The following is a 24815-nucleotide window of genomic DNA, read 5'->3' as shown; positions in this document are numbered from 1 at the left end:
GCGCCACATTTTGGTTACACGCGCAGGGCTCCATTCGAATGCGCGCGCAGACGTGGGTCACATATAAAACTGGGTAAAGTTACACGCAACGTTAATCTACGCAAAACATGGCAATAGAATTTGAAAATTACTGGAAAACTGTTTAAGAATGGGTAAGACACATTCTCGAATCTAGCGAATTTTACTTTCTTATTCATCTCGCTCTTAACGGAAGTGACCTTCAAACGGAGAGTTATCTAACCCATCAAGTGGATGGTATGATTTTCAAAAACTCCCTAAAAGTACATAAATAGGCCCTCACAGCTACCATTTTTTTAACAATCATTCTTCCCTCAATAACGTAACCCTAATCACAGTAATAATCTTGGATCTATTCTCTCAAGTCCCAAAACTCGTAAAAATGTGCGCTAGACATAGTCCAAGCTCGCGTTCAAAGATGGCGCGTGGCGTTGCGCACGCAGCTCCATCCGGCTGCGCGCGCACCGTGGAGCCTCGGACAAAGCTAGGCGTAATATGAAAGCCTTTAAAAAGAATCCCGAGTGAGGCCCCGAAACCGTGAGAAATGGCCAGGTCGGGCTCGGAAACGCGTTCCCGACTCGTGCCTCGGAGTTTGACGAGGTCGGAAGTAACCTTCTGGTCGACATCTCGACCGGGCGGACGCGGGGCGGGCACCGGCCGCCATGACAGTCGTCGTATTTTCCGTAAACCGCTCGCGTGAAGTGTCTTCCCGCGTAGGCGTCGGAATTCCGGGGTCCCCGGGCGTCGCGGCGAGGCGAAACCAGGGCGGCGGACACCCGGAGGAGCGGCTCGGCCGATCGGCGATACCTTGGAGGGCCGCGGCGAGGGCGCGGGGCCGCTATCGGTGATTTGCTTGTGGGTGCCCGTGGCGAGGTGAGACGTCGAGAGAGGAGGCCCAGCCAGGCGTCCCCCCCTGCCTTGGGAGCGAGCCAGCACGCGCCTGGAGATCGAGACGAGGCCGTCGGCCGCCGCCGGCGAAGATGTCGCGCCCGCCGACGACCCGGACCACCACGTGAGTGCCGCGCTCGCCCCGGGCCCGCCCCAGGCCTCGCGATCTTCCTGGCGCTCGAGCGCGCCCGCACGGCGTCCATCTTGTTTTCGCCTCCGCCGCCGCCACCGCCAACGCGGCCCCTCGTCCCCGTGTCCCCGTTTACGGCCGCCCCGCGCGCGCCCGATGCGCGACCTGAACCGCGCCGACGGACACCCTCCGTCGGCCCCCCTCGTCCCCGGACATAACCTCAATCCTCCGAGGCTCGTGCGCGCGCGCGCGCGCACCCTGGCCCCGACAAAGAGCCTGGCACGGCCGATGACTCACCCTTTCCCGCCTCCTCGGCCGGCCGCAGAGACCGCCGAGCGGTTGCTTTGAGGTTATCTCCGACTCGAGATACCGTGGTCGTGGATTTGAGGTTAAGTCCGAGAACGTGGAGGTTGGGGGGAAAGGAATTTTCTGTTTTCGTTGGGACGATTTTTGAAGATTTTTATACATTTCTAAAAAATTTTACAGATTTTAAAGGGGATAATTGCTTTGAAGAGAACTATGGTTTTTGAAGATTTGGTGTATTTGCGAAAGAGATGTGTGTCGAGGTTAGAGGTTTAAGGTAATTGCTCGCAGTAATTTACGGTTTTGATAATGCATTCTTTTATATATTGGGATGAATAACGAAAGTACAAAGTATATTTCGATTGTGCCAATTATATGTCTACATCTTGGGCATTCATTTCGGCAGGCATAATTAGTCATTATCGTGAGTTATGCCGGTCCTTGCATCATCTACTAAGAATTTACCGTGAAATGGAGATATTAAAAGACTATCTGCAGTGTACATGTGGACTTTGTCATGTGAAAGTTTTATCCTGTTAAATATCTTCTAGAACGCCCATTCAATTGCACCGGTATTTCCCAATTTTTATAAATGTATTCAGTCTTGGATAAATAGGCCTAAAACAAGTGTTTAGATTTTTAAACCAAAAATACTTACATGGCAATTGGTATGCACGGGTGTAAATGAAACTCTGATAGATCATCGAACTTCCAAAAATGACGTAACAGTTGAAGGAGATGGTCAATAACCTTTCGCCAAGTCCATTCAATTGATACTGTCGCAATTTAATTTGAGTACGTCAATCTGATGATGAGTAACATTTAAGTTATTCAGTAAATGTGTTAATATTCATGTAAATTTCTGTACATGTTCTATTTACAAATGAGCAACGGCTCTTATGTATGGACAGAATTCAATTGTGATTTGTATTTCCTAGATTAATTTTAACTTTTGAGATTAGAGCTTTACGTCCAGGTCTCGGTGTTGGTAATGGCATGCCAGTGGGATGTAACATGTAATTGAGGAATGATCCTGTGCACTCGTGTTCGCAGGGAGGACAATGAAGACAACGGAAAGACGTTGATCGGCCGTCTTCATTGAACGAAGATGAATAGCGAGCAGCATGCGCTGCCAGCGACCACGCAGGCACAGCAAGAGGTGAGGAGAGCTTTCATCCATAAAAGGCTGCCTGCCAAACTACAAATGCGTGACAACATGAATTGGATGGGTAAAATGTGGCTTTGCTTTTTAACCCTCAAACGTAGGCTCTTACATTTTTGTTTTGCATCGTGATGAATATATAAAATATAAAGAAGTAACAATGAATAGAGAATAGACAAAACTATACTTTGTGGTTATGTAGCATCGAGAGGTAAACATGGTATTACCAGTTTTTACTTTTGTATATCAATTGATATTTATGAGTTGTTTTTCGAGTAGGTCTGTATCTTTGTTTCTTATCTCTTGGCTACATTTTGAGGGTTAAAGTCAATAATAAAGTTTAAAGTTAAAGCGAAGTGAAACCTATTGAGAAATTTAATCGACATCGGCAAAAAACGATTTTTCTACCTAAGTTACTGACGTTCATAAAAATTTGTATCGGTGTGCTAAAGTGTTTCAGCCAGTTGGAAAACTCTGGAAAAGTGTCTCATTAGAATCTACTGTTTTGAACAAGGGTTTCCCTTCGCCTTAAGTCTTGAACAGCCAGCGTTCACGTATCTTTCCGTAATCTCTCGTCGGTCCGAGAGGGCTCTCGGTTGCTTATTCGGCAGCTTTCTGTTTCTAGTAAGTGCGAATGTGATATCTGGCGCATTTGTCGATTGGTAGTTGTAAGTCAGCCGCATGCCGCTGCATGCCTGATCGATGTCGTAAAAATGTCTGAATGTGTATCGGTAGGAGGTAAACGCGGATCAAAGTGGTCGCCCTTCGTACCCCGGTGGTTTGGCTACCGCGACGAGTCTTGGGAATGTAGGGAGTACCCCTCATTCCTCCGCAGACCTCCGTGTAGGTACAGCCGTAGCGTTAGCCTCCTCGGTAGCTAAGTATTGGGTGCTGACCAATCTCTTTCCCGGACCGCTACCCCAGGTCTCGGTGTACCACCATTCCCACCACAACTCCTCGCATAGGAGTAGCGGAAGTGGCGATACGCCCTCCAAAGAGTCGGCCTCCACGTTGTCCCAGGAGATGGCGCTGGCCTCGAATTCCCATCACCGGACGACGTCCTCGCATCATCATCACCAGCCCTCGGTTAGCACCGGTAGCCACCACAACTCCCTACAATCGAGTGCTCAGGTTCGACCACTCAGATATACATATATATAGGGTGACTCTTACATATCGCCTTAACGCAATTAACTTCTTGTCTCGATTTATGCGCAACCAATTAATTAATAACATTTCGCAGATCCCAGTTTCGTTACCTGGCCTCAGCTTAGGCGGGACGCATATTCCCGCAAGTGTCGGCCACTTGCAGGCTGCTCACGCGCAGATGCAACAGCAAATGCAGTCGCAGCAGCAACAGCAACAGCAACAACAACAGCAACAGCAATTGCACCAGCAGCAGCAGCCCCAACAGCAGCAGCAGCAGCAGCAGCCCCAACAACAGGCGCATCATCAGATGCAACAAAGCCATCAGAATGCGCAAAACAGCGGACCCAGCTCGCAAACCCAAAGTGCTCAGCGAGATGAGAACAAAGTCAAGGACGAAGGGGGCAGCTGCACCACCGAGAGATGCAGCGACAATCAGGTGCACTGTCAGGTGCAATGCGACCTGCAGCTGCAACCGCCTCAGGATCTCCAGCAGAGCCTGATGCAGCAGCAGCAACAGCAGCAACAACAGCAGCAGATCGGGGTCAACATCAGCGGTAGCTCGACCAGCGAGAACGCCAATCAGAACAACTCGGAAAAGCCTGAGAAGGAGAAAGAGATGAGGCAGCTCAACATGGCACAGTATGTCATGTTTATGGGGTTTTAGGAAGGAAAAAAAAATGCGATGATGGTCTTGGCATGATCTCTTTGATGGCTATTGACGTTGTAATCTTCACTCTTGCAGATTTCAACTACCCGATCTGAAGCCAGGCGGTCACATGATGGACGTCAGGACGGCGGATGGTTCGGTGGTTAAAATAAGCGCCGGAAACGAGCAGGACCTCGCAAAGACCCTGGGAGTCGAAATGGTCCAGAACATGTACAAGGTAGGTTTTGAGCTATCTATAATTCTTCATTCATTTTAATTGTTCCGTTATTCGTTATTTAAGGTAATGTGAAAATGCGACACGGAGGTCTCGTTTATGAAACCTTTTTCCGAACTTTCCCCAGGTGAACGTCGAGGACATCAATCAGCTGCTGGCGTACCACGAGGTCTTCGGGAAGCTGCAGAGCGAGATCGCGGCGGGGACGACCCTGGTCGGGGGGACGGTTCCTACCCAGACCGTGACCACGATCCAAAATGGGACCCCGATAGTCCAGCAGGTGCAGCTGAACAAGTTTGACATCAAGTCGAGCGACGGGGAGGCGACCCCAGGTCCTAGCGCGTCCCCGGTCTCGGTGGGCAGCCACGCGTGCGAGGTCTGCGGGAAGATCTTCCAGTTTCGTTATCAGCTGATCGTCCACCGGCGCTATCACACGGAACGGAAACCCTTCACCTGCCAGGTAAACAGCCTCGTGGCGGTCCCAAGTCACCGGGGCGCTCGCTATCGATAAAGGTCTCCCGATGCCCTCTTCCAGGTGTGCGGCAAGGCCTTCTCCAACGCCAACGACCTCACCCGCCACGGGAAGTGCCACCTGGGCGGCTCCATGTTCACCTGCGCGGTTTGCTTCCACGTGTTCGCGAACGGACCCTCGCTCGAACGGCACATGAAACGACACGCGACCGACAAGCCCTACAACTGCACCGTCTGCGGGAAGAGCTTCGCCAGGAAGGAGCACCTGGATAATCATACCCGGTGCCACACCGGAGAGACGCCCTACAGGTAGATGGAGAAGCGGGGAATGAATTCTGGGACTGTTGTCTTTGGCCCCCTCGTCACTCTTCGTCTCTTCTTGCGTATTACAGGTGTCAGTACTGCGCGAAGACGTTCACCCGCAAGGAACACATGGTGAACCACGTGCGCAAGCACACCGGCGAGACGCCCCATCGGTGTGACATTTGCAAGAAGAGCTTCACCCGCAAGGAGCACTTCATGAACCACGTAATGTGGCACACCGGCGAGACCCCTCACCACTGTCAGGTCTGCGGCAAAAAGTACACGCGAAAAGAGCATCTGGCCAATCATATGCGATCACACACTAACGATACGCCCTTCCGCTGCGAGATATGCGGTAAGTCGGCCCGAGATACACGATAAGTCCTCCGCGGATACTTTTATCAATTCCAGCTTCAGGGCAGATCGATTGTCGATGGACCCTGTAGATACATGTACGTATCTGCCGGAGGAGAATGCCAGGAGACACGCAGGTTGCAGGGAAATTCCGTTATTTCACGAGAGATTAACAAATGAATTTATAATAAATAATTTATTTTCGTAGAATGATAAATTGAATATTAATTGTATTAAATGTAGGGAACGTGTTGTGAACAACCGCGTTATAATGGAATTGCCCTGTAACCGCAAGATCTCAAAACACGAACGTCATAATGGAACTCATAATTTAAACTGTTATTCCATTAATTAATTAACAAGTGTTAGGAATAAGTTGGACGCAACGAAAGCGTTAAACTGACTATTCCATCGCTCGAGGTTCGCTGGGACGATTCCAAGTCTTTTTCATATACAATTAGGGTTTGTTGTCCTTTCTTCCACAGGTTACAATTAATCCCGTGAAATCTCTTCATTAATTAATACTCTTTTTTTTTTATCGACATCGATTAAATTTCTCAGCATCTTTCATGTAACGTTAATGAAATGGGATCTCGGGGAAAAGTGAATTTGGTTTCCCGCGCCGGTTCAAACCTGCGCGTTTGCCAAGTCACGTGACCGGGGGTGCCAGCCGGCGGGGTATAAAAGGCGGGCCAGACGGCATCGAGCGCCTCTCCCCCGCGTCGCCGCGGACCGAGTGGGTGTCCGCGCGGAGTTAGGCGGAACCTACCCTAAGCCGGCGGGCGTGTCGGCGTCGGGGAAATAAAATTCCGGGGAATTGATCGCGCATCGCGCGCGGCCCCTCCCCCACTCCTCCCTCCCACGGGGGTCGCGCGCATTCCTTCGCGGAGCGAGACCGCGAGCCGCGCGACGACCTTAGGATTCGGCGGCGCGGTCTCTCTTCCTCCCTCTCCCTCTCGCTCCGCCGCCGCGCGCTCACCCCATGGCCACCCTCCGAGGACAGTCCAACACCCAACTCTGACCGGGATAACTGGGATGGCATGACTTGCTATTTCGTAAACCTGAGCGGTTAGTATCCTCCGGGGGGGGGGGTGTGGAGTGAAGGGTCGCCATAAGAGGTCTCGCGGGGACGCGGGGGGTTCCATGGGGGTTCCTTCATACGGGGATGGGGTGCACCGTAGGAACGACCGGGGTCATCTTTTCTTTCTTCTGGTCGGGTGTTTGTTTATCCATGGTATATGATTTTATTCAATTTATTATGACTCGCCGGTGTTGTCGTCTGGACCTGGAAATTTAGTGACGAACTCTCGGGTTCCCACTTGAGTATTCAAAATGACGTTACTCCCCCCCGAAAAGGGTGTAGATGGATTTTAATTTATCGACCTGGATGAAATCTCTCGGCGCCGTTTCGTAGCGTCTTAACGGGTCTTGGAATCGTCCCCGGAAAGTCGGGCTCGCCGCCATCTTGTTCAACCTAATTACCCCTATTTTATCCTTATGTTTCTCTGTTTCTCTGTGTCGCCCCGCCGCGCAGGTAAGTCGTTCACGAGGAAGGAGCACTTCACGAACCACATAATGTGGCATACCGGTGAGACGCCGCACCGCTGCGATTTCTGCTCGAAGACGTTCACGCGAAAGGAGCATCTCCTGAACCACGTTCGCCAGCACACGGGTGAGTCTCCACACCGATGCGGCTTCTGCTCCAAATCGTTCACCAGAAAGGAACACCTTGTTAACCACATCCGCCAACACACAGGTGAGAGCGGTTGGCAGATGTTCGCTTCACGGGATATATCTATATAGATTAATATATATATATATACATATATATGTATTTGTATAATTGTCGGCCGTCTATTTGAAGAAAAAGAAAAGAATGAAAAACCCGTCTGTCGCTGTGCGTACGCGCGTGTGTCGCCGAAATGTGTGTGAAAGCCCCCCCCGGGTCGGCGGGTGGAATTGTGGAACCCGAGCGGGTACCGGAACCGCCGCCGAGGTCGGCCTTGGCCCCCGATCGTGGAACTCCCCGGTGACGAGGAACTTCGATGCATGAGAAGAGGGTTTTTTGTTGATTAGTATTTTTTTTTTTTTGTAAAGATAATTTAGGCCGGATTTATATCTCATTTTTTGGGGTTAGACATGACGTCTTTTAACTGCGGTTAGTACATGGATAAAATACGTCTTTCATCTGTTGTTCTTAAAGGGCTTAGTTTTGATAGTAAAGTTACATTTTCCCTTGCTTTTTTGCTGCAAAATTGCATGCGGTAAAATAAAAAATATACGGATAGCCAAAATGGATTGCGAACCAACCGGGTCATTTTGTTAGGTTCAGTTTTGTTCAGTCGGGAAACAGTATATCCGTGAGCTCGCCTTTTAAAATCTCAATTTTATATAAATAATTGCAGTTATTATCTCCTAGAATTTGTACGTGTAAGGGATCTCGGGTAATTCAGTCCGCGATTTCAATTATTACCTTGAGGGGGATATGAAAGTTTTTCATTCTCTACGTTAAAGTGTCAGGACACACCGAGAATGAGATTCTCACAAATCGATATTCCTTTCGACAGTCCCAATGGGACATTTAATCCCGATAAGAGATTGAATTTCTGATATCGAGAGAGAAAAAAAAAATTGCTTTCGCAGCCAGCGACATTTTCATGCCGGTCGAATTATTTCAAAGAAATATGCCAAAGAAATATTCTGTTAATTCAAAGAATAATTATTTCGCCCAAATTAATCGTCGGAATTCCGAGTAAATGTTGCATCCAATTTATTCGAGTTTGAGGTAACTAATTATTCTTTAAATTAACAGAATGTTTCTTTGGCTCAATGACACTATTTTCTCAGTGATCGTGGTCGTTCATGATTTTTGAACACGGCGCGTTTTTTAAACTGACCTTAGAGTCAGACTGTGTGGTAAGTTGTTTTTTAAAAGGTGGAAAGAAATTGCGAAATAGAGCTCGTAAAGGCTCGAGGTTGTTCCGAAGGAAGATTTTTCCGGGAAAGTGCGCGAGTGAATTTTATTCCCAAATACGCGATGGCGGGTTTCCCGAGGGGTGCGATGCTGCGACCGTTTATTATTACTTCCCAAAAAATCACAATCTTAAGGACATCGCCTGAAAAATGAAACGGTTGATTGATGAAGAAATGGTTCCCTTTTAAATGCGGGAAAATTAATGAAAATTAAACGTCACGCTTATGGGGGGTTAAAACCCGATTTTCGGGGAGACGTTTTTTTTTTGCCACTTGATGTCCATTAATTGGCGAAAGTTGAAAAGAGGAATTAATTTATTTATTACCGACGTCTTAATTTCTATTCATTTTTCATGGTCGGTGCGAGAGATCGTCCGATACTTTTGTAAATCAACGTCCAAAACTGAAAAGGCCTTAAGGTGATGCGAAAGTGGCGTCAAAGAGGTCTCGTTTATGAAACTTTTCTCCAGACTGGGTGTGTCGAATCGTATGAAATTTTACAACGTGAATATGGAGACCATAAGGTAGGTCCTAACACCCATGAAATTTGATTTTTAATAAAGACTGTACCTATAAATAAATTTTTAAACAATTGAAATTTCATGGGTTCAGGAGCTTCCCTACACCCTCCATATCGACGTTGTCAGGTTTGAGACGTTTCATAAAGGAGACCTCTTTGACGCCACTTTCGCATCCCCTTGACGTAACTTAACCCCAAGAGGGAGTTAGGACGGCGCAGCCCCGCGTCCCCCGGGAAGGCCCCTCGGCGGGCGGCCGGCCCTCCAGGACGACCCGCGGTCGGGGTCTTCCTGGACAGCCGGCGAAAACCGTTGTGTGTTTGCGAAATCTCGCAGGGGAGACGCCCTTCCGCTGCCAGTACTGTCCGAAAGCGTTTACGCGGAAGGACCATCTGGTGAACCACGTCAGGCAGCACACGGGTGAGTCACCGCACAAGTGCCAGTATTGCACCAAATCGTTCACGCGGAAGGAACATTTGACCAATCACGTGCGTCAACACACAGGCGAGTCGCCACATCGATGCCACTTCTGCTCCAAGTCGTTTACGCGTAAGGAGCACTTGACGAATCACGTGAGAATCCACACGGGCGAATCGCCCCACCGGTGCGAGTTCTGCCAGAGGACGTTCACCAGGAAAGAACACCTGAATAACCACCTGCGCCAACACACCGGCGACTCCTCGCACTGCTGCAACGTCTGCTCCAAGCCATTCACGAGGAAGGTGAGTCGTCCCTGAAAATCCACTAGAACGGTTTAGCCTCGCTTTGAATATCTCGTTCCATGCCTCCCGTACCTGGGAACTGCAAAGAGTGGCTTAATGCGTTTAAAATTGAAATATGTGTGTGTATATTAACAACGACTTCTATCTCTGTTTCTAGGAGCATCTCGTAAATCACATGAGATGCCATACCGGTGAACGTCCCTTCGTGTGCACCGAGTGCGGCAAGAGCTTCCCGCTCAAGGGCAACCTCCTTTTCCACATGCGGTCGCACAACAAAGGCAGCAACGCCGAGAGACCGTTCCGCTGCGACCTCTGCTCCAAAGACTTCATCTGCAAGGGTCACCTGGTCTCGCACCGGCGCTCCCACTCGGACGAGCGGCCCCACAGTTGCCCGGACTGCGGCAAGACCTTCGTCGAGAAGGGCAACATGCTCCGACACCTGAGGAAGCACGCCGCCGAGGGTCCACCCACCCAGGTGAGCACCCCCTCGGCGATACCGCAGCCCGGGGTGCTGCCTATACCCACCGCGGCGGCGGTCCTGGTGGGACATCCCCTGGCACCACCTGCGCCTCCTGTCGTGCCGCAACACACCGTCGTGGTACCCACGCCACCTGGGGTCCTCACGTCGTACTAAAAGCGAAGAGAGGGGTGCTTTGATACGCTACAACTGGGAAGTTACGGAAATCGCCGCTAGAGACTCTAGTACCGATGTTGAAGACGACCTCGACGTCTGGGAGGCTGTCACTTGCTTCGAAACTGGATTTACATCAACGTGAGCTGTGTGAGGTATAATTTGGTGGACTGGTGGTGCCCATGGAAGTGCTTGGGATGGACAACTTGTGAATTGCTTCAGAAACACCACACGTGGTTCGATAGGATATCCCACTGGAAACAGAAAGAGTATAAAAACACTAGAATGATTAAACACCGTTACGGAGGATGGTTTCGTGAGTTGGTAACGTGGTGCATACAAAAGTACCCGTCAATCTTTTGGTGGACGTTTTAACCCAATAGTGCCTGAGCAGTTGTACAGCCTGATGCGTCGCCTGTAATCAGTGATACCACGACACTCCTTAATGTCCCAGGATATCTTTCTTATACGAGAATCGCAAGATATGTGCGAGTCACCAAATGATAACACCAACCGAGATACACTCGCTTAGTGGAAATTATGAGAACATGAGACATTGAGAATCGTTTCGACAAGTGAAGATGGGAATACCGAAGACACGCCTGCCAGTTGAAGACCAACATCAGGAGTCATCCGAAGACCTACGCTTACCAACTGAGGGACTTTGAAGTCTCAGCCAATGTGCGCGAACCAGTCCCTAGATCCTAGGGACTTCCGAAACATCCTTTCCCACTGCGACGTACAGACCGTATAGAGGAAGTCCCTAGACGAGAACATCAGGGAGCTTCCGGAACGACCCGGAAAATCGCATCGACCAGGAAGACATCTTGAAGAGGGAGACGAGCTCACGCCTACCACGACTACCAACCCGACGACCTGTTAATAGACTCGATAAGTGCGACATTTATTTTCAGAGTGTACACACCAAGGACCACTCAGAGGAACGCTTTTTTCACTCGAGGACATTTTGTACAGTCCCTAGGGAGGAATTCCTGGGGACGCCAAGTCGATTAGGCGTTATCGATAGCTGGTGTAGATACTTAGGGGGGGCCCATCTCGATCGATTAGCGATCGATTCGGCCCCCTCTCGATAGTCCTAAGGCTCTTAAATCCGAGTGCAATACGACATCGCTCGCCAGAAGGACGGTGGACACTTTTCGTCGTTGACGTGTATTTTTTTTTTTTTTCGTTTTCTTTCTTTAGTCCCCGTTTTTGACCACTGACTTGTTCTTGCGTCGACGAGAGAAGTCCGGGTGGGCTGAGATAAACGTCATCTGGACATTCGGTAGAGTTTCGCGACAAATACACGTGCACTTCCGTACACATGCATAGCACATTGTATGCAGTGAAATTTCATTTTTATATAAAATTTTTATCACTAAAAAAATTACTATAAACAAGTTTTTGATAAATTTATATTTCATGGGTGCCAGGACCTTTCGCATAACCTTCATATTCACGTCGTAAAGTTTGAAACGACTCGGTGCACCCAGTTCGGAGAAAAGATTCATAAACGAGACCTCTTTAACGCCACTTTCAGATCACCTTAAGGCCTATCGTTAGTTATTACCGAATCACAATGCCGTTTATCATATGAAATCAAGGGCAGTGTTTTCACCAATTCCCCAATTAACAGCTCCTCGAATCCGAGTTTCCATGGAAGTCTTTAATCCTTTTAGTACCGAACAACGTTATATTTTCGTTTTACAAGTGCTACGCAATGCCTTAATTTTATTTTATTTTTTTCGGGACTTCTCTCGATCGACGACTAACACCTCGAGCTTTACTTCAGTCCGGGGATGCGGATTTAAGGCAGAGCACTAGAACTTCTTGGGGTATCGTCGTTAAGGCCATGTATTTCGTATCTAGCGTTTAAGGGGGCGCCTCGCTCCTCTAATATAACACGTGTATGATACTATTGATACTTATCGGCTAGGGATGGGAATATCTGCTGCGAATCGGTGTGCCTGGGGGATATCTCTCTGTTTGTGTGCGTGCGAGTTTTATTATATATATAAATATATAAATAGGTAAAAACAGAATATAGGAGAGGCGCGCCATGCGCGCGCACGCGCGACTTCGACGTTCGACACCCCGTAGGAATTTAGAATCATATAATATATTACGGTGAATAATTACTAAGCATAGTCGAGGCGGTTGGTGTACTCAGTACTCCGGGACGGTTTTTTGGAAGTACTTTGAAAGAGAGCAGATTTTTTTTTAGCGTTTTTGGGCGAGCTCGGTTGACCTAAGTCATTTGTTAAACCCTCGATCTCGAGGTGGTCAGTTTTGGACGGTCAATTTTCAAGATATGGACTTATGTACGCGATGTTCTTGGATAGTAAGTTCGTCCTGTGAATGGTGTTTTAGACGCCATGAGTCTATGATTTTTTTTTGAGAGAGATTTTTGGGTTTTTATAAATTTGTCTTTATTTTTGAGCATTTTATTTGGCCAGTAATGGCGTAAGGAGTGTTCGTTTTCTCGATTTTCCGGGACAAGGACCGGAGTTATGGTGGAACTGATAATAACCGAAATTGTAGAAGAGGGTTCGCTCTACAGAAAGTGTATAGGCCAATTTTTTCTAGGCTCAACGGTTCACGGGATAAAGAGCGTTAAAGTTCGGGATGACATCCCGCGGGAATGCGGTCTGCTTTGACTATACTTGTTTATCGAAAAATTGTCGGATAATCGGAGGACTCTTGATTTTTCGATTCTTCGAATTTCATTCGCTCACGGTTTTAATGAATGATACCAAAGTGACGTTATTTTTTTTTCCCTTTGCTGTTACGTTCGGAAGTAAACGTATGAAAATCAAGCGTAGGGTGTTTTGTTAATTTTTCTTTTGTACTTTACGTAAAAAAAAAATGTTCATACATAAGTGGTTCATTCCGGAAACCCTTCATGTCCAAAACACGACCTATCTCAATATCGCGCGGGTTGTTGCCCTAGGTCAAGGGAATTGTTATCCTAGGTTAAGGTATTCGTTATGTTAGGTTAAGGGAATCGCTGGTGGTGATAAGGTGTTGCCCTAGGTCAAAAGTGCAGTTGCTATAGGTAATGTTAATCCTTCCTTCAGATCACAAATATTGTTATTTTTGCCCGTGCATACCCTTCTCTAGCTAAAAAGTATTGTTGCTTTCGACCATACAAATCCCTAGGTCACCAAGCCATTGTCCTAGGTCAAGCACCAAATCCTGAACCAGCGAGACCCTTTCCGCAATCTCGGCAGGTGAAAAACCGAGAACCCAAGAAAAAAAAGAAACGTAACGCACGGTTTAAGATCCCGGAATGAGAAACTAAAGAAAGGAAGAGTTAAGGAAAAAATTAATTTGGGAGAAGAAAGAGAGAACGTCATCGGAGGAGGTACACGCTGTTATATATAGGTGCATCCGCGTCGGTGGCTACGAGAAGCCCATATATATGTATAATTTATATAGAGCGAAAGCCTTTATATACATTATGTGTATATAGACCCCGTTGTATGTACTAAGGCCAGATTACGGAGAGAAAAAAAAAGAAAGATAATCGCTCGGCCGCCAGGCGCTTTTCTACGGATAATTCCTTCCGCGGATAAATANAGAGAGAGAGAGAGAGAGAGAGAGAGAGAGAGAGAGAGAGAGAGGGGAGGTAAAAATTAAGAGTTCGTTTCTGCTTTTTAAAGGAGGTCCTTTAGTTTTTTCGTGCTTGTTTAAACCGAGGAATTAATTAATTATTAATCGAAAGGGGGTGCGAAGGTGCGAAGGCGAAGAAATCAAATCCGATGGGGGAAAAAAAAAAGCTTTCTCCGCGAGTACGGATGAAAGAAAGAGGGGAAAGGAGAGAATGCGAGGGGAGAGATTTTTAAAATGTTGAGAGGGATAGATTTTCTTGTTCATTATTTTTTATTTCTTTTTCTTTTCGTATCTTTTTTCATTTAGAAAGAGAGCGGAGGACCAGAGGACTCGCGGAGAAATGCGTTGGGTGATGGATGAAAAAAAATAAATAATAAATAACAATAACGATAAAAATTTCAACTATGATTTTAGTTTTAGATAGAACAAAAAAATATGTATAGAACTTTATTATGCACCATTGTAATATTATGTATCCCAGTTGTGACACAATATACACTGGTGTTATGTTAAATGTGACCAGCCCGCGTTTTGACTAGGGCGAGAGGCGGAATTGATCCCTTCCTCTTTTTATCCTTATTGTTAATGATAATTTTAAGGGTGATATGAAGCTTTTGTGAGGGGTCCATGTCTTTTTTGATTCGATGCACGTTCGAGATAAATTTACGAAAAATTGAAGATCCGTATTTTTGTGATCGAATCGAAAAAGACATGGACTCCTCACAAAAGCTTCAAACCCTGTGCAACGATGTCACTTTCCATCTACCTCGTGGTTTTGGATATTTTATTAAAATATACATTTCATCCAAAATACAAAAGGAAAGGGTCTATGTACAATAATTGTCGTTGCTCGAGCGTTCCGCGCGATGATATCGTGTTTACGTGTGTTTGTATATTATATATACAACATATATTGTGCATATATAATATATATATTATATATGTGTAACGAGTTAACGTGGCCTGAAGACATTGCCGTCCACAAGTCACCGATCTTGTTAAAGAGTAAAATTGGAAACCGGAGAAATTTTCTGTAAATAAATAATCCACGCTGTAACGTACAATGTTGAATTGAAAATTGGATTGAAACACCATAAAGTAGTTTTGAAGTGAAATTTGGAAAAGGAAAAAAGACAGCCGAGAAACCCGAAATTTGAGAACATTATCCAGCTCATGTTAACCCTTTGTTCATAAACTTACGTCTACCAAGTCGTATGACTTAAGATTTGTATACTTTACAATTTATACTGGTGACTACCGTGGACAGCCCCTAACTGATAATAGAGATAACAGTTTCGTGATTACTCTTCGGCGTGCCACGGCGCGAGGGGAGAGGGAGAAAAAAAAAGAGAGACAAGAGAAGAGAGCCAACGATTCCTATTGGCCGCCTTCTGGACAACTTTAACAAATCTCTCGGATATGTTCACGGGTGCACGGAGGGCGTCGAGGGAATTCCGCGGCGTCTTTTTAAAAGCGCTAACGCGAGATAGTATCCAGGATTTCAAAATGGCGCCCAAGGCCGCGTCACGTGACGCTGACTGGCCAATGAGAGAAGAGCTCTCCTCGCGCGTGCCCAGCGCGGCAAACAATTAATTTACAACCAATATCTAACGAAACCTAGATTTTCTCACTTCTCCTCTTGTTAGGCTACACGAGATGTAATCTAACAATTGGAAAGTACTCTCACATTCGTGAAATTTCGGATACATTACCTCGAAGCAAATGCAACGTGAACTCGCGCGGTTAATAGGGTCGCCTTTGAATTTTGCGCCTAGACGCCCTGCCAATCGCCGCCGACTCGTCCAAGGCACTTTTGGAAAATGTCGGACGTTGGGCGCGACTCTCGATCGTTCGTCTTCTTTGTACTAGAGATTCCGGTAACGCGACCGGCGATCGGGCGTTCCTAGTTCCACTAATATTTCGAGGGGATGGAACGAAGAGTATAAAGACGAGGAGAGGCGGTTACTACGGCGTCGGTCGATTCGACCCAACGGAAAGCGAGCGCTCTCATTGGCTGGATTCCACGTGACGTCATCACGCCGCAGCCAGAGAGGCTCGCTAGACGGCGCTATACTTCCTGTCTTTAAATCTACTTAAGCCGTGGACGCTGATCTCAGTTAACCAATTACGTTTCTTCCTCGATGGAGAAGAAAAAATCCGTTTGGCTAGTTTTAAACAACCACTAAACAGCGAATTGTGCAGTAAATACGGAATATCCATTGGTTTCCAGTAAGTCTATAATTCCTTCGGACCAGGGGAAAGTGGAACTTTCTCCTGGAACCGAGGAATCTATTGGCTTGTTCTCGGACTCGGTTATACATGTCGTGATTTTAAACTGTCATCAGCGACAAACGTCAATTGATAAAGGCTACAACTTTTCGATTCCTCGACTCTCCTTTCGATATGACGATTAATCACAGCTAAGAGCCACGGTGACGATCTGACATCTATTACATTCCCGGTAGACTGATAACACCAACTGTAGGAAGTATTTCCCGATATCACCAGTGAAGACGAAAAATACTTCCTTAAGTAATTAAACGCTCTACAGGGATGGTACCGCATAATTACGCTCGATAATCAGGATGACGCGAGAGTGACGATGACGACGATGACAGTAATTAGTTGAATTAATATATATATGCGTGTGTATATATGTATATATATATAAAAAAAAACGGTAGACCGTGCGAACATTAATTACAGTATAAGAACAGCGGTGCGAAAAATGTCTCTTAATTAACGCAGCAATTGGATTCCCGATAACGTAAATTAAAAAAATTCTTTCCAAAAACTTTTATATCCTCCCTGCAATCTGATAATTTTAAACAATAACTATATCTCTTATCTTCGACAATCGGCGGTGAGAATATATTAAATTCAAAGAGAGCATTACCTAGTTAACAAACAAAATTAATAAAATTATCTAAAACAAAAGATCACAAACGCTCTACATCTTGCAATAAAATCAATTCTAAATCCTTATCGGTAAAATATCCGATTACGTATAAATCGATCACAGCGAGAAATCCTTCGCACCGCCGTAAAAGAAAAAAAAAAACAAGAGTAACGAATGCGCGGTATTATAAATAGAGAATTAAAAAAAATCCGTGCCTCCCTACTCCGTTAAAGCAAGGACGAAGGTGCGTTTTCGCATATGCGTTAGTCGCTAAATAAAATTAAACTCGATCGGAGCGGAATAAAAAACGCCATTCCCTCCACTCGCGATGTGTGAAATTCGCATTCGCTTGGATTAACGAGAGAGAACAATTTCCGACATGATTTGCGAACTCGCGAGGAAACTGGAAACAAATAAACGGCAATACTATCCGAAAACAATAACTCCAAAACTTGCTCGACCATTCGAGTAAAATAATCAGGGTACTCTACCGAGTTTCGCGCCAAGTACATTTAAAAGTCTGCGCGAACGACACCGAATACTTAACGCCAAAATTCGGCACATCGATTCGATAAATATTTATTTCTGGATTAAGACAAAAGACTCTGCTCGCCAAAAAGATCACACACCTAAAAATTAAAAATCACGCAAAAATCGGATACTGACATATGTCGTTTAGCACAAGAGAAGGAGTGATTGAAATTTGATTTAAAAATACTTGTAATTACAGAGATATGGTCATGGACTCCATTTCTTATGCCAAGGGACATATTATCGAATGTGCGCAATTTTGATTTTTGGGCGTTGCCGAAGAGATACTATTTTTTATCCTGATTTGGGCCCGAACGGTCGGCATGATTTCGATCAAGATCAGATCGTCGATGGATTCTCTCTCCTTAAATATCTGCGATCTTTATATTAAAGCTAAATTTGCGCGTCGCCTTATACCGATATACATGCTCGTTAAAGAGATACCCGAAACAGGCACGTCGTTTAACGAGTTTCCCTTCTACTTTCCTTCTTTTTTTTTTTCCCCATTTTACATTAAGCTTCGCTAAACTATTTACATTCCCAGAGAGGGAAACCGCAAGCGGGACTACGGTCTCGAACTTTGCCGAGATTTTCTGCAAAACTCCTTGAATTATATTGCAAAGTCTAGTAAATAACACCTGAACGTTGTTTAACATATTCGGAGTGAAACTCTGTCTACTTTCGACGATTAAGTGAATTAATGAATAAAAATGGTTTCTTCCTTGTACCAAAAAAAAAATTAAAAATAAAAATAATGGCAAGATGTCATTAATATTCATAATGAGGTGTTATGGTTTTTCGACTAGGCTCGAATAATTCTAACAAAACGAGTTTAACAGAAAATCTCGACGTAGTATCTAAAGAGATGTTCAGACCGCGAAATTAGCGCCTTCCATGATAGCGTATCGAGTTTCGAGCATTTCCAGAGAAATCCCGTCCCTCGCCCTGGGACCTAAGCTTCCGGAGAATCGCCGGAAACGGAAACGGAAGCCTAAACCCGACCGAAGGCTCGTTTTCCGAAAGGCACTTCCGCTCTCCTAGGACGGCCCCGAGCTGCTCCGCAAAACGATCGCGCATTAATTCCTACACGATTAATTATTTGTCTCGCTTCGTTATATTAAATTTATCAATATATTATATATCATTACGTGGTAAATCGATATCGAGGTGCCGGCCGGCACGCCCTTAAAAATCTCAGTACATGTACAATACTCTTCAACGCGAATAGTTCAGGCACAACAACCACTCGACCCCTTCCCTCCCATTAAGGGTCGAGAAACCTTCAAGATAATTCTCAACCTCGACCTTAAGGTCTCTACAGTATTAAGGCGACCGTAAATAATGCCAGGCCTCGCATTAAAAACCCCTGCAGACGCCGGCACCATTCACGAGTCGCCTCCAAATCCAACCAGTGTTCAAAAATCCCTCCGATAACAGTCGATTAAATTTCCCCCAGGTTCGAACCATCGAAGTCCTCAGCCTGGCAGCATCCAAAGAGTTAACAGAAACCATAATCTAGGCTCTGAAGACTAACTATCCTAACCGCAGACATCGTAGCTTAGCCTATAATCGACTGAGCTCCCCCTCGCCCTCGAAATTCCTAATTCAGGCCATCTTAAACGCGAAATAAAGGGTTAATTCCGAGGTCGGAGTGTCGGAAAACGAGCCTTGGGCGTTTTCGCTTGTCCCTTATCTCAGGGAAAGGCAAAGGCTGTCGAGTATCAGCTCATCCCTTGCACCATTTCCTCCCGAGGGAGTTTCGCGACCCTCTCGAACGATTCGTTTCAATCTCGCCCTCGGCGAGAGCTTCGAGCTCATTCCACGGCGAATCCGCAGGTCTCCTCGACGGCTTGGGTCAGCTTATCGAGCATCTTCCTGTAGCTCGGGTAGCTCTGGGGTATGTCGATTCGGTTGAAGCACGTGTGGGCCTTCGGCAGGTTCTCGCTAGGCGCGTCCACTGCGTGGATCGTGAAGAGACGCGGACCCGCCGCCCCCGTCGAGCCTAAAAATTCAACAATTAGTTATTAAGGTGATGAGAAACCCGTCTAGAACTTAAGAGAACCCCCATCGAACCTCCAAACCGAGTGTACCGAATCAAACTCTACAACGTGAATGTGGAGGAAAAATTGAAACGAGGATTGACCTCTCCGATGCCATATTCACATCCCCTTGATACAATCAGTAAATATATCCATCAGATAAAAATAATTCGTTGCTTCACCTTGAAGAGCCTTGAACCCCTGAAGAGGCACCCTAGAGCTTCCCGTGACGAACTGCAAGAGCCTCGCTTTCATCTCCTCGCCGTAGGACTCGACGATCTGCCAGAACCACTTGACGACCGGCGTGTCCGGGGTGCAGTGTTTTAACCTGGTGTGCATCTTCCAGTCGTTGATGTCGATCGTGCCCAGGCCGCCGATCACGAGCTCCAGTTCCCGCTCGTCGAAGGGCCTCAACAATTGCGGCGGTATCAGTTCGTGGAATCCCTTCTGCAGGGCCAAAAACTGTTGCTCGATACCTCGCATGAACCGATAATTGACGTAAAGTCGAACGTATTCGCGCTTGTTCTCCTCGGTAACGGCGATGTCCTTTCCTCCAGGTTTCAGCTCGTGATTCTTCAAGACCCCGAAGCTGCTGTGCTCGACGGAGAAGGTCGCCTCCAAGACGCCGTCGATGCTGTTTTCCCTGGAAATAAAAAATTACAGGCAATCAGGATCGATACAGGATACTAAGATGATACGAAAGGCGCAGAGAAACTTAATCCAGGTCGATTAATTAAAATTCATCTGTACCCTTTTGGGTGTTAACTAAAAATAGAAAGGAAAGTCAAGGGTGTTCACTCACAGCATCCACGTGAGGCTCCTGTGGAGTTCCGGATCGACTCCTTCGATGTCGCTGAGAGTGATCGCCTTATTCAACAGCATTTTGTAAAAAGGAGTGGTAAAGCCTCCGTCGATATGATGGCCGTGAAAAACGGCGATGCCGATGATCCTCCCAGCAAAGTGGAAATAAGAGAGGTGCTCCGGATTGATTCCGGAATCGGGATTGATCTGCAGGGTGTAATTGTCGTCCCTGGAATACTGGAAGAGGCCGTACTGAGGGTTCAGCATTTCGTGTGATAAGAGATAAAGCCATTCCCTGGCGACCCCGCCGTAGTCAAGGCCCTCTTCTCCTCGGAACTTCACCATCAATCTCTTCCTCATGTCCTTAGGCCGCATCTTCATGATCAGTCGATACGACTCCTGGAGATAAATTAATTGATTGCGTATAAACGGCACAAAAAAGTGTCTTATGTGCTTTTATGCTACAGGCATTTACCTCGAATATCTCGTTCCTCGAGACCTCCAACCTGCAGTGGCCGCTCTGTGGCTGAAGAACGTTCAACTCAGCCCTGAGACACTTTAGTTTCGCGACTAGGTCCCTCTTGTACTTAGGCAGCAATTCGCTCTCCATAAGTTCCTTTGGTAGGTCCGATACTGTTTGGGGGTTTTCAACAGGCACAGTTTCTTCTGCGAAAAAAAGTATTTAATGTTACGAAGGGAATGTGAAAGCTTGGCCCGATTGACTTGATAGACTTTATACATGATCGACTTACGCGTCATGGAGTTATTGTTGTTCGCACCCTCAGACCTGGCCCTTCGCTGGCTTGGGTTCGATGGACTCACAGGTGAGGTAGCCTCCGCAGGGACAGACTGTTCTGTTCTTGTCGGAGTGGAGTTACTCGTATTGCTGGCTGCAGGGGGACTCGTGTTATTGCTGGCATTGTTTGTCTGCCTTCTGGAAAGAAATATGTTCATCTAAGTGCTCGCGAAATTCAAGATAAAAAAAGATTCACCAAGAATAAGAAAATAATTTTACTCCTCTTCGATCACCATCTCAATCTCTGAAGTTAATCTTTTTTTAAAAAGCTTTGTCATGCCACTTTCACATTACCTCAATGTAAACAGTAGTGTTGTTTCAAAGACTTACTTTAATAAATTGTCGATGATTTGACTGGACAGCCTGGGATCGGTAAATTGCGTAGTCCGATTGTTGTGGTCCACGAAGTAAACTCGACCGCTCTGAGTTTGGCGCATCTCCCAGCCACTGGGCAGAGGTCCTAATTCGTTGGCTAATTCATTAGCCGGCAAATCTCGGGGGATTCTAGGATCGTGCCACGTAGAGGCGCCAGTTGGTACGTGATAAAAGTACACCTGACCTTGCTGGGTCTTCCTCATTTCTAAAAAACAAAAGACATACGTAAGATTAAATCAGATATTTATTGTCACAAGACCAAACGTTCCAAAAAGAAAGAAGGGGGATCATTATCGTTAATTAAGAATTATCAAGACGTACATTTACACGTTATCAAAAATTCGTACCGTATCCACGCGGTAAATCCGGAGGCTGCACGTCGCTTCTCCTCTCCCCAGAAGCAGGAGGGCCGCTTCTGTTCCTGCCTGGTCGACTGGGTCGTCGTATTTGATTTCCATTCGAGGCCCTATCGGGCCTCGAATTTTGGTTCGCGTTCGCATTTTGACTCGCATTCTGGTTACCGTTCTGCTCCTCCGGGCTCCTAGGAGTTCTGCGTTCCCTAACTGCAGAAGGAGGTGGCGTGTTCCTAGCATTCTGTTGGTTCGCCTGACTCTGCTGACCCTGAGTCGGAGTGGAATTTTGGTTTTGCTGCTGCGTAGGGGTACTCCTCGGAGTCTCCTGGACAGAGCTGTCTCTGCTGGGAGTTCTGCTTGGTGTCGATTCCCCATTCCTGTCAGGTGTCGCTCTAAGAGGACTGTCGTTCCTGACATTTGATGAAGGGCTACTAACACCCGGAGAGCTTGGTGACGCAGGCTCCGAAGAGGGTGCTGGGGGTGGCTCTGGAGTAGTTGGTATTATCGCGTTACTAGGCCTGAAATAAGCACAAGAACCTTTTAGTTTCCTCTACACAAGCCAATTGTCGGTTCCACAGAAAGTGGCCCGAGAATCGGGACCCAGGATCTCAGATTTTTACTGATCTAATGACCCGAGCACTACTTGCAAATATGATGTAGTAAATGTTAAGAAATATGGAAGAAAGAAAAGGGTACAAAAACAAACCGAGCGTTTGGACGGATCCACTGCGTAGTTCTGGTGTAATGATTGACGTAATACAAGCGCCCACTCTGCGTTCTTCTTTCCTCCCAGCCATCGGGGAGGTCCGTAGGGCAGCTTAAATCTCCCAGAACGTCGACAACTGCGTTATGTCCAACCGTGTTGCTGACAGCACCATTGTGGCCATCGCGAGATAACAGAGAAACCACTATCTGCCCTTTGACGACATCAGGGTCGTCGGAACGAGCTTTGCAAAGGTCCAGTCGTTGATCTGCAAGATTTAATAAGTTAAATCATAGTTGAAATTGGTCTACTGTCAAAGAAATAAACAAAAATTTTTTAAATGTAAGAATGAATATAATAATAGAAGGAATTAATAAAAGAAATAATGAATATATTAATAGAAGGAATTATAAGGTGATAATTACATCCAGTATCTTTAAGCCTTTGAATCGCATTGGAGAGCAGCCGAACGCATCCGAGGAATCCACCTCCTTGTTTCTTGTGAATCTTTCTGTGGTTCCAAACTGATATCGTGATGCCATCGTTCTTCCCAATGTACCTGTGGGAAGTATAAATATTAAATGCAGCTGTATCGATACAATTATAAAGCATTGGATTATGTGAGTGATCCAACCGACTGGCGTGGAATGTGTTGAAGTTTACCGTTAGATTAGTACAATTACAAAGTATCGGATTAAGAGTAATCTAACATACAAGTCATAGTGCTGATTCCACTTAGGGTGCAGCGTCGCTTTGCAAGTGTCAGTGCTGTGACACTGCCCAGAGCCATCCACCGTTATCTTCGCAAATGGATCAGGAAAGCCTGCGAATAGTCATTTAACATGTAAATCTCCGATCTCAGCATCATTCAAGTGACATAGCAAAAAGTTCTATACTCACGAAACAAATCTTTCCTGGCAAGATTGCGGGCACATAAGACTGAAATTATAAAGTATAATTAATTGCCATGCACTTGCAGACTACATGTAAGTTTAAAGCAAGACATTCCTTAGCGATTAAAATTTAATAACAAACAGTACTCTGCTATTTAAGAAGAGTACCTTTTATCAAAATTCTTTGAAAAAACTTTAAAATATAGAGATATAATTTTTGTTGGTATGCGAGCAATCAGCAATATGAGAAAAATATGCAGAACGCATCGGGCCCCTCTGGGAGCAGTTAACGGACCCCACCGAAGCTTAATTCGTGGTTATTACTGACACCAATTGACATAAAACAGGACTCGTAGGGACTGTCATTAAATTATAACAACTGATATCTCAGCTAGGCCATACAACAGACACGAATACATATTACAAAACTTTACAATACATTGTTAAAAAAATATTATAACAAGGAAAATACAAGACGAAACGGAACTTCAAGAAATTAACCCCACTTTTGATATTTTGCTTAGCATAGATTAGAATAAAATGAAACTATTGATATGTCGTTAATTGATCAAGAGATAACATAAAATTAAATAAAACTACGACAAAGGGAAACAGAATTGAATAAAAATGCGACGGCCCTTTAGAGACCATAACCACTCCTGACAGTTAGCCTAGCCTGTACAAACGCGTGTATCTGTCCAACCACACAATTGCACACAATCCGTGGCCGTTATTATCGAGGGAGTACACAGAACGGAGTGGACCTCCCGGGGAGCGGTCGGTGGGGCCCGCGACGGCGTAGCCTCTCTCGGGGGCCTCTGACGTCTCGCTTGGCCAAGTCCGCCGAGCGGACGCGAGGCCAACGCGGGGAGCCATGTTGAGCCGCCTCGAGCAACGTCGAGCATTCCGTCAACTCCTTGGAGCCTCGTCCGTGCACGGGTCCGGAAATCGCACAAAACGCAGCACTCTCGAGGGGGCCTAATTCGTGTCGCGGAGTCCTCGACTCGTCGCAACTCGTCGAGACTCGCTTTTAATTGCGATACGGAGCGGCGACCTCAGCCGCGGCGACTCACTCGTAAGCCTGATCTTCGTGGCCCCGTTCCTCCTGCTACCGCCCGGATTCGACATGTTCGCCGCACATTTAACGCGTCCCACCGACCATTCGGCACTCTCCCGCTGGTAAATAAAACTGTTTAACCGCAGCCCCACACCGGAACGGCCGTCCCGAAGGGCAGTCCCGACAAAAAACGCGACTTTTACCGAGGTTGTGCGCAACGAGCGCAAGATGGCGCCGCCGCCGGGCGCCGACT

General features: G+C 46.4%; 2 protein-coding genes across 8 annotated transcripts; one reads left to right on the top strand and one right to left on the bottom strand.

Annotated features, from left to right (window-relative positions):
• The first annotated feature begins 6 nt into the window (after window positions 1-6).
• LOC105695064 (zinc finger protein 665) lies at window positions 7-13828 on the top strand. 7 transcript variants are annotated; one of them, XM_023433959.1, is made up of 12 exons: window positions 7-1030; window positions 2393-2498; window positions 3237-3344; window positions 3426-3632; window positions 3745-4289; window positions 4393-4534; window positions 4659-4991; window positions 5067-5311; window positions 5395-5660; window positions 7194-7415; window positions 9487-9872; window positions 10030-13828. In XM_023433959.1, the coding sequence occupies exons 2-12, from the start codon at window positions 2448-2450 to the stop codon at window positions 10504-10506; spliced, it is 2982 nt and encodes a 993-aa protein (XP_023289727.1). In that variant the 5' UTR covers window positions 7-1030; window positions 2393-2447; the 3' UTR covers window positions 10507-13828. The 7 variants fall into 7 exon arrangements, with proteins under 7 accessions (XP_023289727.1, XP_012271738.1, XP_012271740.1 ...); XM_012416315.1 differs by having other exon boundaries at window positions 3237-3632; window positions 9487-9570; window positions 9655-9872; XM_012416317.1 differs by lacking the exon at window positions 3237-3344.
• Window positions 13829-14866: 1038 nt separating this feature from the next.
• On the bottom strand, window positions 14867-24793 carry LOC105694959 (E3 ubiquitin-protein ligase SMURF2). Its single transcript, XM_012416123.1, has 12 exons — window positions 24579-24793; window positions 23513-23551; window positions 23327-23435; window positions 23038-23171; window positions 22616-22880; window positions 21904-22427; window positions 21512-21761; window positions 21138-21319; window positions 20861-21051; window positions 20387-20784; window positions 19767-20227; window positions 14867-19547 (listed from the first exon to the last, which is right to left on the bottom strand). The coding sequence occupies exons 1-12, from the start codon at window positions 24631-24633 to the stop codon at window positions 19360-19362; spliced, it is 2796 nt and encodes a 931-aa protein (XP_012271546.1). The 5' UTR covers window positions 24634-24793; the 3' UTR covers window positions 14867-19359.
• Window positions 24794-24815: the final 22 nt, after the last annotated feature.

This window comes from Orussus abietinus, unplaced genomic scaffold (assembly GCF_000612105.2).
Source record: "Orussus abietinus isolate OABI.00-Male unplaced genomic scaffold, Oabi_2.0 scaffold59, whole genome shotgun sequence".
Taxonomy (NCBI): domain Eukaryota; kingdom Metazoa; phylum Arthropoda; class Insecta; order Hymenoptera; family Orussidae; genus Orussus; species Orussus abietinus.
Note: the sequence above shows the minus strand (reverse complement) of the source record. Positions and strands in the feature narration are given on the sequence as shown.

Bases quoted from the DNA above. Each gene is read 5' to 3' on its own strand.
- LOC105694959 (XM_012416123.1), bottom strand. From the start codon at position 24,633: ATGTCGAATCCGGGCGGTAGCAGGAGGAACGGGGCCACGAAGATCAGG. The intron at 23,436-23,512 runs GTGAGTATAGAA...GACTATTCGCAG, and splicing joins TGCCAGGAAAGATTTGTTTC to GCTTTCCTGATCCATTTGCG. The intron at 19,548-19,766 runs GTGAAGCAACGA...TTGAATTTTTAG, and splicing joins GGGGTTCAAGGCTCTTCAAG to GCTCGACGGGGGCGGCGGGT.
- LOC105695064 (XM_012416313.1), top strand. From the start codon at position 2,448: ATGAATAGCGAGCAGCATGCGCTGCCAGCGACCACGCAGGCACAGCAA. The intron at 3,633-3,744 runs GTTCGACCACTC...AACATTTCGCAG, and splicing joins CCCTACAATCGAGTGCTCAG to ATCCCAGTTTCGTTACCTGG. The intron at 5,661-7,193 runs GTAAGTCGGCCC...CCCGCCGCGCAG, and splicing joins CTTCCGCTGCGAGATATGCG to GTAAGTCGTTCACGAGGAAG.